Below are 16846 nucleotides of genomic sequence, written 5' to 3'. Positions count from 1 at the left end.
AGCAGCAGGTAGAGTAGTGTCCTCTTATGCCCCCCCCCCCCTCCATAGGTCTCTGAGAAAAAAAAAGATTCAAAGTTCAACAACATTTTTGTCTGAACAAAGATAGATTTTCTGTGTTGACTTCATCCTCTGCCTCACTCTGAGTCACACCCTAAACTTGTTCTGTGCATCACTTTTTGCAGGTCAAAGAGGCAGCACAAGTTAAATTTGCCCTTTGACGTTAGTTTGAGTTGTTCAGAGTTGAAGTTTAAAGTTGCAAGATGTCTTATTCAAACACAAATTTAGCCTGTGATACAATGGCTGTAAAATGTGTGTGAAATTCACTTTTATATATGTTGCGCTTTATATATGCTGTATTTCTAATATAAATTGATGTTGAAGGATACTTTGGACGGGATACAACAATTAGTAAATCATATTAAGAATTATATTTCCATCATTAAACTGCTTAAGACACAAATACATATTACAAATATGCCATCGCATTAGGCAAATGGCAAATCTGTATAAATACTTTTCTAGTCTTGATGACCACTCAAAGCACTTTACAGTGCATCTATGTGCAGCACTTTCTCTATTACACATCACTCACACACTGTCTGCACAATTTGAGGTTCATTATCTTTCCCAAGAACACTTCGACACGGAGTGGCGGAGCTGGGGATCAAACAAGCTACCTTCTGGTTAGTGGACGAACCACTGAGCCACAGTTGTCCGTGGTAAGAGTAAAAGCCTGATAGCTTAATGTAATGCAGAACAAAGCCATGACCTATGACCTATGCTAAATTACAGCTTAAACATTAATTTAGAAGGTAATTTATGAGATGGTTATTTAATTAGAATGTTCATAGTGTCTCTTTTTCCTGGTGTTTTTTCCACCTGTGAAGTTGCACAGGTCGATTCAGGGACGAGGTTGCTGGGACAGACTGACAGGATCCCCTCAGGTCAGGCTGAGGTCTGACTGTACCATCGTGTCTCTCCTCAGGGGATGTGGCTTTGTGGTTGGAAAGTTGGCCGGCCCACCTGGAACACCTGCCTGTCGCAGGGCTTATTTCCTAGACTGTCAACTAGGTCACGTGGGGCAGGGCTGCAGCGTTAGAGCTCTTTGACTGCAGAGTCCTGGTTCCTTTGCATATACCAGGATTCCATGGAAGCACAGGCTCATCTTATAGCACAGTGGAAAACTGCCCAGGCACAGGGAGTTTACAGTTTAGTCAAATTAGTGTTGTTGTTTTTCCAAGCTTCATGGGGAAGACTAAAACTACTGTCCCTTGATTTTGGTTAAAGAGATGAAAAGATGAAACATTCCCAGTAACTTAACATCCATTATTTAACATCACCTTTTAAAGCAAACACCTCTATTGTTATCATCCCTGTGTATCTTGCAATACTGGTGTCAAGGCATGCAAAATGTATTCTGATACAGTCGACCCATGTACTAATAATGATGACCTGCATCAAATGTAAAAAATATCCAGTGGTTGAAATGAGTTTAGAGTAAGAGGAATATAAGCTTTTCATATGACAACATGCTCCACCATGAAAACAATATTATGCATTTTCTGAGGAGTAGATGATGAAATTGAACTGCAGATTTGTTTCTTCATTTTAATCACCACAACATTTAGGGTACAGCCTGTTTACATATGTAGTTTGCAATAGTTCCGCTTGAAAATCATTGAGCTTCTCTGCTATAGTTCTGCATATCTACAACATTTTATTTTCCACAGTTAATAGGAGCGATAGTAACGCGCATTTAAGACACAAGGAAATTGCAAATACATCAGGTAGAAGGTTACAAGGTGAATTTTAAAATCCTGTGTTTGTTGGTGGTGACAAACAGCGTAATAAAACATTTATGAGGATTTTCTGACTTAAATCTCCATTGGATTGAATTTCACTACGCCGTCAGATTTGCAGAACAATATCAGTCACAATATCTCTGACTGAGTCCAAACACACTTAGTTAAAGTACGCAATGTGGTCAGCAGGCCACTGTTGACATGCATTGAACAGACGTCACATTGCAACTGCCCACAGTGAGTGATAAACACCAGAGATGCTCTGGTGAAATAAATCTCCTGCACTTCTTTAGCTGAGAGGAAGAAAAAGCAGAAGAAGACAGACTGAAGACACCACGCATATTAGATCACTTAGTGCCGGTTAGGCAATTGAATTGATTATACAAATAGCTTTTAATTAATGTAAGTTTGAATAAATTAAGAAAATATTAAATGCCTTTGCCATATCACCAAGGGATGTGAGAGGTAAAACAGACGGCAATATATTGTTCAATGTTCAACTTCAGCTGTCAGTTTTTTTCTTAATCATAATATTTCAACTCTCCTGACATTTGGAGTAAAAATAAACACATTCAAGGAAGCTGAGTGGCAAAATCCAGCTGTTTGGCAGGATATCTCCGAGATATGAAAGAGAGAAAAAAAATGCACAGTGTATTTGGAAGTACAAATCTTGGCTTTTAATGGTGTACTGATGGATTCAAGTAGGTGTTTTTTTGGAAGAATGCTCTCCCACTTGGCATGCTTCACAATGAGTGTGGAATTATCCTCCACTTGCCAATTGTTTAAAATGTGATTTCATAAGTCAAATAAGATGGGCAAATCAAGGTCAAGAGCGATATTACAACTGACACACACTTTTGTTCCGAGGCGATGGACTCTCCGACTAACTGTGTGCGTGTGTGCATTGTTTTGGTTGTTTTGTTTTGTGAACGCAGGCTGCTTTGACTGTTAAGTCAGGGAGGCAAACAAAGCAGATGCAGGACAATTTGATCAATGATCTCCCTGAGTTCATGGAGAGGGCACATAGGGGTTTACCAAGGCTGGCTTAACCACCAAAGGAACAAAAACCTCCATTACCTACTCCTGCCTGGCCCACTGATGAGACACCAAATTAGGGTCAATGAAACCACCAACTAAAGATTGATCATCAGAACATCAAAGTCCCTCATGTAAATCCAGCCTTTTTCAGACATCTGGGGTATTGATACAAACCCCTCCCAGAGGAGAGTTGCTGGTTAGAAACCAATATGCCTCCTGGGGGGTACTCTGACCCGTGAAGTCTGAAAAGTATCTCCTTGTGAGCGGGTTGAAAAGTTTAAGTTTTCACACCATCCACTGCAGACGTACCAGGTGGGATCTCTTATGCAACCGTCCAAAGTTCAACACAGGTTCATCATCCCAAAGTTACATTCAAGGACACTTCAGTGTTTAGACAGAGCAGTCTTCTATGTTTAGTTAAATCAATGGAGGTCTCGATAGTAGCTCATTGTTTCCGATTGGGGTGAGAGTGGTCAATGGAAATATGATAAACAATTTCACAAACAGTAAATTCCCTCCACCAGAGACACCACAGGCCCTGCAGCCCCTCCCCCCTGCCATGTCACTCTGCAGAGTATTTTGGTTCAAGTTCCACTGCAGTATCCGGCTGAGTTGCGGTCTCGGTTTCACCTCCCACTTCCTTTTTTTGGCCCTGACGTGTTTCCGCCCCCTGAATTAGAATCAACTCTTTCCACAATGAATTGTGATATCAGGCCATGTTCCTCCTCTCGTCAACGGTGTTGGAAACTAATAAGAAATCCCCTATTGAGGTTAAAATCTATCTCCCCAACCCCTCACTCAGGACCGCAGGAGGAGAGATACAGGGGCAACATCAAAACACAGCAGCTGGTGCAACACAAAGAGGAAATCTCATACTAACACAGCGATAAGATAAGAGGCAGAGAGGCCTGACCTGTTGCAAGCTTTGAAGAACTAATGCTGTTTAATTCAGGGAAAGTGGGGGAGCATTGTTGTATATCATTGTACTGGCAGATTCCTCTTCCTGGTGTCAGTCCTTGTAGTTTTGGGTGAGAAACTGCAGAGTGGCCACAGGCTCTCCCAGATTAAACCTTGTGACGAAGGCCTGAAGATCCCATTTACCTGTGGGAGCAGGGTGACACAGATATTAGTATATTTACAGAAGAGAGATTTTTATTTAAATTTCAGTATAAGATTGCATTGCAGATGTTGAAGAAGTGAAACCTCACAAGTCAACTGGAAAACATGTTTGCATCCTAACGATATTCGACATAAATTCAGTGCAGTTTTCGGTGCATTTCGAGGGCATTTCTCATGACCACTCGGTCCATGTTTCAGGGATCTGAGGCCTAACTGAGCAGCACATGGCTCTGGGATGTGAGTCACTGAGAACAGCACTGCTGAAAATAAAACATGTTGCTGTAATGATGGAGGTGGGAACACAAGGACGTATTGGCAAGAAGATATGATTCAATCGCCTGGACTGTTTTTTTTTCTTTCCTCCCCTTTTAAACAAACACCAGACGGCCATCCGGCTGGTATGACAATATCACTTCTTAGATTTTGACAACCCATGATTCCCTGCAGTTTCCCCTCCCTTTACAAAAAAAAGACAAATTCACAATTATAATTCCAAGGCAACAAAATCATGCGTGCTTTAAGCTCTCAATCTTGAACAGATTATAAGAACCTATTCAACGTCTGTGCGCAGCCTCACATGTTTCATGTGTTCATAAGACAATGCCTTGCTCCGTAATCCAGGGAATCACTGACGTTCTGGTATTTCCGCATGTAAAGTAATTACATTAACAGCTGCTCAAGAATAGCGTAGGAAAGTTAATCTTTTGAAAGGAAAGCCAACAATTGAAATGGTCCACATCTGTAGAGAGAGTGCGGTTTCACAGACAAGAGGTCGAGTCTGACTGCTCCTGGACAGAAACATTACTGCTGCAGACCTCTCGCTGCAGCTGCTTCACAGGCCTATACACCGTCTCTGTTTTCACCATCAGGGAGCCACACTTTGAATCCTCCTGCATATCGGAGGAGTTCTGGGGGAAGAAATGCACTTTACCCTCAAAAGCACTCACCTACTATCAGTACTGAAAAAAATCAGAAGGTTTAAATTGCGTTTCAGTCAAAATGACTCATTCAAGGATGCAATATTTCAGGCTTTTTAAATAATATATTATTGCATCCAAATACTATCAAACCTGACAGTGGAGTATTTACTTCTAAGTGTTCAAACTGGAAAGTTTTAAACATCAGCACAGCAAAAATTATTACTCAACTACTTTTGGGCTCCTTCTGATCCTCCCTACATGTTTGGCTTATGAGAGTGACACCTCTGCGTGTCTGGGTTAGCCACGAGGTCAGGTCATGGTTTGGAGCTCAGCTGGGGAAGAGGATGAATAATAACTGGGAGATGAGCAGATGAGTACCTGGGCCTCGCCTCGCTCTCTCTGTGAATGAGGATTGCTCGCAGAGAGGGCTCCAATAATCGAGTGAGGGCAATGAAGTCAAGTGACCTGTCTGCAGGATAGGGCATGGCCCTGTGGCCCCTCTGGCCTGTGCTTTAGAGGAAGATAATGCACCGCCTCTGCAGAATCCCAGAATCCACTGCATGTCCAGAAAAGGGTCACCCCTCAGAGGCAGCATTTTATAGGAAGCTGAGGGGTGAGGCAGCTGGTGGACAACAAACTTTACACTGGGATATAGTTCATATAGAGTCATGTGGCAGTTTGGACACTCATGACATGTCATGTTTAAATACTCAGACTTTCTATTTCCCTGTTCATGCAGAAAACCTGCCTGATTATCGTGGCAGGCAACATTTCCTCCACGAAAATATCAAACTGAGGATCATTCTATTGTAGAATAACGATCACGTGAAGAGTCAACACCAGGCGATGCTTGTAAGGCTTTACGCACATAATCCTGTCTAAAGCCGTGCAATCGTTGGGCACCATCCAAAATGAGGCAAATACACAATATCTGGTGCTATCACACTGGCTGGGACCAAATGCCGAGACTTACAAGTGACCTTAAAATAGGCTGGTGTCTGTTTGTAGTGCAGCGACGGGTTTCCGCCTCTCCCATCTGCCTGCTCATGGAAAGGACAGATAGTGTGGGACCTGAGGGCGAAGTTAAAGTCTTCCTGCCTCCCCTTTTGTTTCCACCTTGCTTCTCTATCTGGGTATGGCAAGAAGATCAGGACTGCTGTGAGGTGAAACAGAGCTGCTACATTTAGTGGTGTGGGCGGTGTCCCTGTTAAACCTTTTATAGTGTCTCAGAAACGCTCAAAACCAAGTCATCCTGTTCATTTTGCAGCAGAGTAACAGGAGCCGTATCAGGTTAAGAGCCGCGCTGAGCTTCTTAGTGTAAGATTCGTATTAAAGCTAATGCAGCGTCTAATTTCATGAGAGGGGAAAACTGTTAGCAGGCGTCAGGGGTCAGAGGTCAGCCACAGAACAGAACCTCGGCGAGGCAGATGATGTGCTGTGGAGGGACCTGAGTCGTTTGGCTGCTGATGTCTGAGCTCAGCCTGCGGTCAGTTTAGCAGCCTACGTTGTTAACAAATGCTGTCGCCCTGCTGTTTAAGAGATGTGTTGAATAATATTAAGTTAGTATTCTGCATGTGTCATTTCAGAGTAAATATTTTCATGTTTGTCCTTCACTTCCATTGGAATACCTGTTCAATAACAAGGAACACACTGAACAATGACTATTACCATTTTAATTAATTACTGTGACTATTATTGATTATTTTGTCAAATATCTGTATTTAACTGTAAATAAAAATGTGATTTTTGGAGAAGCCGTAAACAGAAGATTGGCATTATACTAATTTAACCAGTTGTCAGAATTGTTGCAGGTTAGTTTTCTGTCAACCAAATATTCCCCGAATTGATTAATCAATTAATGATTCAAAAATTGTGAAAATGTTCATTACAATTATTCTTTCCTTCATCGAACAGAGCAAAACGGCAAGATGAAGAAACGCAGCATTTCTTCAAAACAGAGAAGAAATATTTTATCTTTGCTATTAAAAAGTAATGTAAATGATTCATTTCTTACTTTATTAACTTATACTTTGATTGTTGTTTTGACTTTGAAGACAGATTATAAAAAATAAAAAAAACGCTTTGACCCTGAGTCTGTGAAGTTAAACATAAATCCTGGAACTTTTACTCTCAACCTGAAAAGTGTGTGTTGAAGAGAGCGAGGAAAAAACCGAGCCAGCTGAAATAAAAAAACGTCAAAGTGTTCCTTAAAGGCAGCCGACTCCTGGCTGAAACTCAGGCCTGCTGTAGCAACCAAATCCTGGCTCTCTTGACTCCACGCAGCTCTGATTAATGGTAGAGGCTGTGGGTGGGTGGTAGACATGGATCTGCCCATTACCACACTGCAACATTGCAAATGACTTCAATTACTGTGGAGTGTGCTGAGCTGGCAGTAGGGGCTCGAGGAGGCAAGATGAGCAACGTGCACCATCCAGAAGCTAACTCCACTGTGATCCATTCACTCACTAAAATGTGATCCTCACACACATCCTCTCCCTCGTAATTTATCAGGAGAAAAAATGAGCAAGAATGACGTTGATCATTTTTTCATTTTCTCTAACTCTCTAATTTTTAGCCAATACGTTCTGATGGAGTTTTTTCTTGTTTTCATCACATTTTTGTTTGGGCTCAGCCTGTATTTGTCGTGGTCCAAGTCAGGGGACGGAGGCCTGGATATGTGAGCGGCGTATGTGCAAACGACTGTGTAGGCTGAAACAACACTAGATGGCCTCTCTCAAGGCCTCAGTGTGTCCCTCCTCGGCATTGTAACACTGTTTCCCTTGACAAACTGACTCGCCGGCACTCAACAGTAGCAGGACATACTGACGGCTTGCCAAGTGGCTGACAAGTATCACGAGGGCCTGTGTGCCCACGCTTGCCCCCCACCCTGGCACAGGGACAGCCTCCATTCAGGGACACCCTTCCTGAGCCAGAGCAATGGGGGATTCCCTACGTTCACGCCCCGGTGCCCGACGCCAAGAGCGCAGGCCCCCTGTAGTTCCCTGTGTACCGAACCAGCTGTCGCCATCAGTTCACTGACCCACATTCATAGCCTGAACACCGGAGACACCGCAGCCCAGATCCACCTCTCATTGTTCATCTCTTAGGTGACGGCCAGAGATGAAAAGAAAAAAAGACGACAAATCTGCGCTGAAATTGAGTCAATGGCTGCACTACTGGAAGTGGAAAACGATCATTAGGAGTCTCCCACCCACGACTAAATGCTCTCCCTTCGCAAATCACATCAATTAATGTCATGGGCTATGAGAAATGCTCTCTGTGTCATACCACATGGCGGGAGGACAGACGCTAATAAGTGAACATACTTAACGGAGGAGGTGGGGAGACATGGGATTCCCCCTTCCTCTTGTGCCTGTGCAGGAATAACGTGCTCACGGCCTAGTTGAGGTCGATGATAATACAGCAGGTACACCGACGAACTCAGCCAAAGCCATGTGATGACTGTAAAATCGAATACTGTTCTAAACCACAACTAGGCTTTCATCCTTAATATGTCACCCATGCATTTCTATTACTAGGCCGGTCATTCTCTCCTGGATTGACCCATCGAATGAAGCATCTGATTTTCATAGAGGGAATTTCTTTAATTTAATTTCCCTTCAATGCAGAGAACAGTTTGCAGGAGAGAGGAAGTGCCACAGCGGTAGTTAAAGTCAGCCAGCATATTAAGGATGGGTGGATCCACTCAGATCAAATGCTTCATAATGTGAAGGATGTTTGTATTTGGGCTGCAGCAGAGAATTAGTATGCACCATTTTATTTGGTGCAAAAACTATATTCAAATATTCTAAATAGCAGGTTATTATTCATGCTATTATTTCTTCATCTTAACCAGTTCTGACACAGTGAATACCCAAACAATGTGATAAGTCTTCGGCTCATCTTCCCCAAATAGGAGTTCGGATAAGAAAATGTCCTTTTTTCAACATCAAACAGACTTGAGCCTAATGTGTCTGGATTGTTTGCTGACATAGCTGTCAAAAACTTCAAACAGCGGAGACTGGCAGCTCTACACATTCGCGGCCGCAGTTCATGAAGTCTCAAAACACCCCGATCTCCGCTCAAATCACAGGTTGTGGCCCGAGTAGAACAGACAGACGGGCACGCCTCCTGCGAGGTGCTGCACTGCGTATCCAAATGCAGTTGCCCACCTTCTCGAGACCTTTCATCAGCGGGGAGGAAGAGTCAGAAAACCTGAAGTATAAACAAAACAATAACTGCTTTCTGTGAGACAAACTAACACAGAGGCAAACTAAGAAAATGATCCGGTTATATTATAAGTGACTGCACGACTATCATCGCTGTCGATAAGAATTTAAGGCAGAGTTTAACAACATGTGGTCAGGCACACTCATGCAGGTATGCGTGGGAGATACTCATCTTGACCCTACAGGCACTTACTCACTAACCTCATTAACATTTCCCTCGTCAAGTTCAAGCACTTTGAGAAAATGATCTTCCTAAAGCAACCCCAATATGCGCAGATGAAATGCTGATAATTGTTTGGGAACTTTGCGTAATGACATTTGTCTGGACAAATACAGCCTACAACCACATGGACTTAAACATGGTTAGATCGTGTCTGGCTGCAGTGTCATGGGAGATTATATAATAATATTTAACGTCACAAGTAGTCGGAGCTTCATTTGAATCAGCAGTGAAAGTTTTTTTTATTCTAACATGGTAAAATGTCTTTCTAAATTAGTCCACCGAAGCAAATGAGGCAACGACACCAGTCTAATATTGTGAGATGACAAACCTACATATAAATGAAGAAAAACCAAAAAACCACAAAAAACAATAACGTGGTTAATTTGAGAGGAAATTGTCAGGCCTACAGTTTCAATACCTGAGTGTGATTTTTCTATGCTGATTCAACACCAAACTACTGGCTGCTGTTGTGTTGATCAGTGCAGGTATATGACAAGAGTGGTCTGAACTCAAGGAGATGTGTGGTTACCGCGGGATGAGTTTTCCAGTGGGCTGAGAGACACAGATGCTTCTGGAGGCTGCTCAAACAACATGAACTGGTAACGATGAAAACCAGAACTCTGAGGCGGGATCGGGGGATGATAGTCTGCAAAGAAAAAACTGAATTTAGTAGAGCTGCAATTGGTGACTGATATCACCAAGCAGTAGATATGATTATCACAGTGGTTTAAATCAAATTATTTTCTTGTTAAAGGTTTCTACAAATGTATGACTTAAAACACAGTCAAGCATCCAGATTATCATTTAAAAAAATCCTCTTTAAGACAGTAACACCTCAAGACATTAGCTGCTACTCTATTGTAGTGAAATAAAATAAGCAAGGTTATAAAATGAAGGGTCCATTGAAAACCATAGTCACCAGTGAGGGTGGTTCCATGTATCTGTCCACTCTGGAGAGCAGCCCCCTGTTAATTCAGACAGAGTCAGTCAGATACAGTATTTGGGAGATCTATGGGACAGTTAGTTAGTTCCTCACAATTGTTTCAAACGGACCATAAAAAACCTAATGGTTTGATAAAGAGACAGCACGGTGGGCCGCTACAGATCTTCCTACAGCACACCCACCCACTGTCACTAGAGACAGGATTGAGAGGCAGATTATTCTTCAGGCCAATTTTATTTGGAGCTCATTTTGTTTCAATCTAACCTGTTGAATTTTCACCACAGCAGACACGTCACAGCAAGAGATTTCAGCAAATAGTTTCAATACACATGGAGGTATATAATAATTTTGTAATTTTATGTAGAAAAATATTACATTAAGATCACATTAGACTCCAAGCTCCACAACAGAGGTCCATCAAAATTATTATGTTAACATTAACCATAAAAGACAATTAGAATATGTTTTCTTGGAATTATCCACAGAGTGAACTTCCAGGGAGCAACTTCCCATGTTATTAATCCGTCGCCTAGAAACAGAAGTGCAGATATTTTTCAAATGTATATTTGTCAGATTTAACTCCTTCATCCCCAGGAGGCACATAGTCAAGGAGTTCACTGTGCAAGTTGTTCAAACACGTGTTTGTTTAACCGACTCGGCTGCTCACTACAAGACGCCTGCGTCCTCGAGTGGGAGGAAAATGACTAAATATCTGTGTCTGTGAAATGGCCCAAAACCCACTTGAGGTAAGAATGGAAGTCCCCATCTCAAATATCTGGTCCCAGCACCTACTCCTATTCTCTTTTCTGCACACACAGGCGCCGCCCGCAGGGGGACAGAGGTACTGTGTTACTGAACAGCATAGAAAGACAAAAGACGAGCAGGACAAGGAGTGTTTCTCTCATCACCTTTATGTCTTAAGCAGAGATCTCACTTCTGTTGGATGACAGAAATACATTTTTTGGTTTTAAACAGTGTTTCTCCTCAACTGACTGAGATCATAGTACAAAATGCAACAATGGTATTTTGTAAAGGGAGATACATTTGGTGCTGTACACAGTGCCATTAAAATGTGTTTATTAGCAAATTGTTTGTCTGTAATTTTATGCCAGAATTACAGAGATGCAATGTTGATGTAACATTCCATTCATTAATATCAGTTTTATGATGTATTAAAAAAAAAGCAGCACTAGTACAGGATGTGTGTCCCCTGTTGTGCATGATCTTATCTTGAATCATGTAACTGCTGTTTAGGAGGTTTAACAATTTAAGTATTAGAAAGCACAGCAGCAGTGTTTACTCAGACTGATACGATTCGGAGGATTAGTTTCAACTGTATCTTCAGCCACTGATGAGTGAGAAAAAAAGCTTTATTTAGAAATAGCGAGAGTCCTGCAGCATGCAGGATCCAAACCCATTGCCATAGCAACAGGTAGTCAACATTTGAGCGTGCAACATTTTACCACATCTTAATGCTCGGCTCTCGCTCATTCTCCACGGCGCCCTGTGCCCTTTTAATTTCATTACAATGCAGAGTAGAAACAACAATAAGTGAATGCAATATTAAAATGCATCCCAAAAAAGAAAGTAAATCATGTGCAGAGTTCTTATACAGTAGAGTCACATTTATTAATATAAGATATCACAGTCTTTTTTAGGTGTGGTGGTTTGTCTATGATGCAGAGCAGAGCTGGTGTCACAGTCGTTGTGACAGGGCAGGACAGTGTTGAGGTTACTGACTGTTGATGGTCACTGGGGAGTGACGGACCTGCTCACACTAATCTACAGGACGTTCTCACATGGTGGGCGTCCTCCCTCAGGGACGCTGATGTGGGGGTGGGGCACACAGCAAGTAAAGTTCTGACTACTAAATGATTGACAGTCGCTCGCTCACTTAATTGTGTTTGTAAAGAAAGGCTCAGCTTAACGTGAGGGTTTTCACATGTGTATCTTATAAAAATAAGTTTTCTAATTCATGTTAATTTCAAAAACTAAAACTAAATGCAACAATGGCATTTAGTGAAACTAAAACATAATTTAGGTATAAATTCATCAGTTTCACCTGATTAGCTTAACTGAATGTCTCTTAGCCCAGTTGAATGATTTCCTTGTTAACCACCCATGATATTAGGGCTGTAATACATTTATAATTCTCACACCGATGAGCCGATAAACAAACACTGGTCATTTTGAATACAGTTAATTACATACATTTTATATTTCAGCATGGATGATACACAAACATTTCCACATAGCAAATCTATAAACTCAGTGTTTGGCAAAAACCTTACTCCTAGTTTATTTACTACATCTGCGTTTAATCAAGTATAACTATATAAATATGAATTAAATGTCTGTTGACTGCAGACACAAGCAAAGTGAATACAACCTGATGGATGTTACTAGAAAATAATACAATTATATTTATTAACAGGTAACTGATATATATTCAATACATTACTGTTTAAGGACAATGTAACGTAGTGTGTTGATTCTTTGTTACTCTATTCTCCAGTACGATGAACGACGCCTCACTATGTCTCTCTCTGTCAAACATCAAACTTCAGTTTCTATCTGTTCGTCATCTGTAAGCAGATATATTGTTGGACTGCGGACATCAACCTGAAGATAAAAGCAATATTATATAAGGCAGATGTCAAAAATTGGTTTGGTCTCCTGTTGTGCACAATATGTTTACTCATAATCCAAATTTGAAAACAAGTAATGAGTAGAGCCAGCTGCACTATTTGTTTCTCTAAGCAATTAGTTAAAATATCAAAATCAGAATATATCAAAATTTGACATTTCAAGTTATGCTGTTTCAACGGCTGAAAGTTGAAAAAGACTAGAAATGTCTTTTGTCTCAGCAGTTACTGTGTGGATATTTACCTTTTAAATATATACCCATGAATATCATACATCAAGTAATGTGTTAGATGTTCAATCATTCATTGTAAATAATACCACCTTACTTTGTGGCTACTTGTGCATTGAAATCTGTTTTTCTACAAAAGACATATTTTCAAGAGCTGAGAAAAATATTCTAATCTTCTAATGTGACAGGTATGGAACTTACTATGAAAACGACACACACTTTAAACAATATTGGTTCATATTGAAGGAAAAGTTATTACCAGGGTCACAGAAGAATGTTCTGCAATTAAAAAGACAGAGAACACTTTAGTTTAAAACACTTGTGCAGTAACATCAGTACTACACTTAGTGACGACACTGACCCTTGTGCAAAGGATTCATTTGAATAAATGTTCTATAATTTACTGTGAGTGCAGACGACATCTATTATGGTTGATACCTCCCACCAAAGCTTAAACCCTGACAAATCCTCAACTGTTTTCCAGCATGACCACATGGACATTTTGTCATCATCAGTCAGTGCTTGGAGAATTGTGGAAATAATTTCATGTATAGATACATAAATAAACATTTTACCAAGGGACAAGCCAAGCCATTCATTGTTACGTTTCTGAAACATAGCATTACATAAATTACCTGGATTAAATGGAAGAGTTATTTAGTCAAATGAAATGTGAGTACACTTTGCATTCTCATACTAGGGGAATACCCTTTCTTGTAGCTGTGACAGTGAATCACACAGTGTGGGAGAAGCACAAACTGACAGAGATATAAACACTGAACGTGTCAACATGGCCGTTTACTATTTTACATATTTAGCACAGAAGAATCAAGAAACTCTGAAGCATTAAGGTGTTGAAAAAGAACAAGTGAACAGAAGAGGAGAGAGGGTGTAGTGAGTAGGGTTAGGAGACTGGAGATGATGACACCACAACAAGAAACATGTAAAAAGACCCTATAACCTGTTGTATGGTCAAACTGGACCTCTGATCTGCCTGTGGGGGGCAGTCATGGAAAACAGCATTACGGTCATAAGTACAAAAATCGATCTACTGATGAAACATATCATCCATCGTTTATGAATTTCCATATACGATTTCTTCAGGTTGTGTAAACGGTTTAAGTGTGGGAGCTACTCAGCCTTCAGATAGCAGATCTAACTAACCCAAGTCCAGCTGTGGTGTTACAACACTCCTCTTCCTACTGTTCATCGTAGCCCAGCTTGCCTGCATGTTTTACTGACTCTCTCACACTCTGACTCAGACAAAAAAGCAGAAAGGATCCCAAACAACCTACACGTTATGAGTGATGAATAATTCTGAAATCTGGGAAAAAAAGCTACGCAGCAGAGCTTTTTCTACGGGTCACGCAATAGCCTGACACTCCAACCACTGATATTCTGTGTCTGTTCTGAGCAAAGCACAACCAAGGCTGCTCCCGAGCAGCAATTTCATCACACTACACATAATGAATCAGAATTAGTTCAGAGTTGATGGCACTTTATTACCATCCTGAAATTGTATTGTATAAAAGGATAATTGATGGGACACTGATACACCTCCTGTAGCAAACGAAAACTCAGAAGAAATCACCTGTTCATCAATGTTTAAAAATGGATCCTAATATTATCTCCTAATGTCTCTAGGCCTTAGAGGAGAAGATGAGCCGTGTGTTTGTGCAACGTGTCTACATAACTTCCGCTAGGAATCCTCCGACAAGAGCCAATAGGTAGGAGTGTGTGAGGAGGTGGTGGGTGGGTGCAGGGGTGCGGTTTCACCAGGAATACCCACTTGCCCAGCAACCCTTCTACTTCTCTGTGTGGGTGCGTGCTTCCCTTTGTCAGCAAGAGTTACTCATGCACCTACTTGTGTATCCACCGCTTTCCTCCCCCTCCCTTGCACACCCTGTAAACCCACACCTACGACAATCAGCACCCACGTCCTTATAATGCAGTTCTGAGAGCATCATTCTCCCTTTTACTTGCAGTCAGGCTAACAGACGGGGAGAGAGAGCATGACAGATGGTGTTCACAGCTCTATTTCTGAGGCTGGACTTGTACCGCCACAGCCACCCCTCCCCCCTCGCCTATTCCACTCAAGCCAAGTGCTTATGACTGCCTGCTCATCTTCGCCTCAGTAATCAGCCCATTCATTTGCAGGGTTATTGTGAATTAAAAGTCTGTGTCTCACGAGGAACCTCACAGTTTACAGGTTAAACACTGTTATTCTTTGGAGGAGAGAAACATGCTACTGCTTGACTTGGAGACTCAAGTTATGTTGATGCAGGGAAAACATTGAATTTCTCTTCTGTTACAGGGATTAATTTGGCTCTTAAAAACAACAGGGGTGACAAGAGTCTCGTCCAAAAATTGAAAAGAAGCCAGCAAGATCACCTCACTTTTGACTTTATCTGACAAAATGTTAAAATCATATCCGGATTGGATTCAGTCATGTATGATGGATTATATACTTGATTTTTTACACTGCGTGTGCCAGTAAGCAGGGAAAACAGTAGGCTTGGTTTGGGTTCAGACATAAAATTGCTGCCTGAGCTGCACTCTCCATTATACAATACCTATGCCCCCCACCCCTCTTAAAACTGAAAGATATTGTCTCTTCTGATCTTCAAAATACACAGGAGCAGTGGTGGACATAGTATTTGTCTAAATGTCTAAATCTGGGGCCACAATTTACCCAAATACATGACCAACATCCATGCACAATTCCTGATTCAGTAAGGTGAACATTTAAGTTACTCCTTGTTGACTGTAGCTTTGAGCACAGCCATGCATCAGTGCATATATTTTGAAAATTGTTCCTTGTTCAAGCACAAAAAATCTGTAACAAATCATCATATGTATTGTTAGTATTGTAAGTAAGGGATCAGTTAATATAAAAAAAAGACTGCTGACAGGACAAGGGCACTTCAGAGGCCAAACATATTTCATCTTCCCCCCTTGTCCCACCCCTGCATCCTGCACCTACGCTGGAGGTAAGCAAGCATAATTAAGCAAGTGGATTTGGTGGTCAGACATTGAGCAATGGATTGGAGCAACAGCCACGCTCTTCATGCGCAGGCCACAGGCCACTTAAGATTCATTACTGGTCTGTGAGGCTCCTTCCAAATGCAGTGTCTCTCCTACACGTCCAGCTGGAGCAGGTCCCTGAAGTTTCCCAACTTTGCCCTATCTTTTCTAGTTGACCTTCAAAAATCTTGAAAGAAAGAACACGACAACTTCTGGCAGGTTTGAAATGAGCTGTCATGCTGTGTGAAGTCTGCATACAGCTGCAGACAAGTGTGCAACCTAGTTATCCACAGTGAACTGAATTGGTGAACTTGCAGTGTCACAGACCTCCTTTGTGCTTTTCTGAAGAATGGCTCCATCCTTTTAACTGCAAACACAGATGTACCACATTCCTCCACTGAAACCTCTCTGCTGCTCCTCAAATGCTCATCAGTAGCCTATATGTCACAGTTAGACATATAGGCTACAAGCTAACTTTTGTCTCTCAGATAGTTCAAGGTGGCACCCAGAGGCCCCAATCAGACTTGGTCTCAACATCCATCTCAGGTGATCTCATCACAAGTGGACAGCTCCAGGTACATTTGTTTACACATGGATATGCATCTCCAGTGACCACATGTGATTAAATCAAAATTCCCTCCCCTATATGCCAAAAAAATGTTTATATCATTTC

General features: G+C 41.5%; 1 protein-coding gene across 1 annotated transcript in view; it reads right to left on the bottom strand.

The window, feature by feature from the left end:
- Positions 1 to 1594: 1594 nt before the first annotated feature.
- LOC109633597 (phosphatidylethanolamine-binding protein 4) overlaps positions 1595 to 16846 on the bottom strand; it is a 51090-nt gene continuing 35838 nt past the window's right edge. The window contains exons 5-7 of the mRNA XM_020093595.2: positions 10251 to 10296; positions 9861 to 9977; positions 1595 to 3941 (exon numbers count right to left, since the gene is read on the bottom strand). Coding sequence (XP_019949154.2) covers positions 3850 to 3941; positions 9861 to 9977; positions 10251 to 10296 — 255 coding nt within the window. The 3' untranslated portion in view covers positions 1595 to 3849. The remainder of the gene's footprint in view (positions 3942 to 9860; positions 9978 to 10250; positions 10297 to 16846) is intronic.

This window comes from Paralichthys olivaceus, chromosome 4 (assembly GCF_024713975.1).
Source record: "Paralichthys olivaceus isolate ysfri-2021 chromosome 4, ASM2471397v2, whole genome shotgun sequence".
NCBI lineage: Eukaryota > Metazoa > Chordata > Actinopteri > Pleuronectiformes > Paralichthyidae > Paralichthys > Paralichthys olivaceus.
This window is presented reverse-complemented; position numbering and strand designations above follow the sequence as displayed.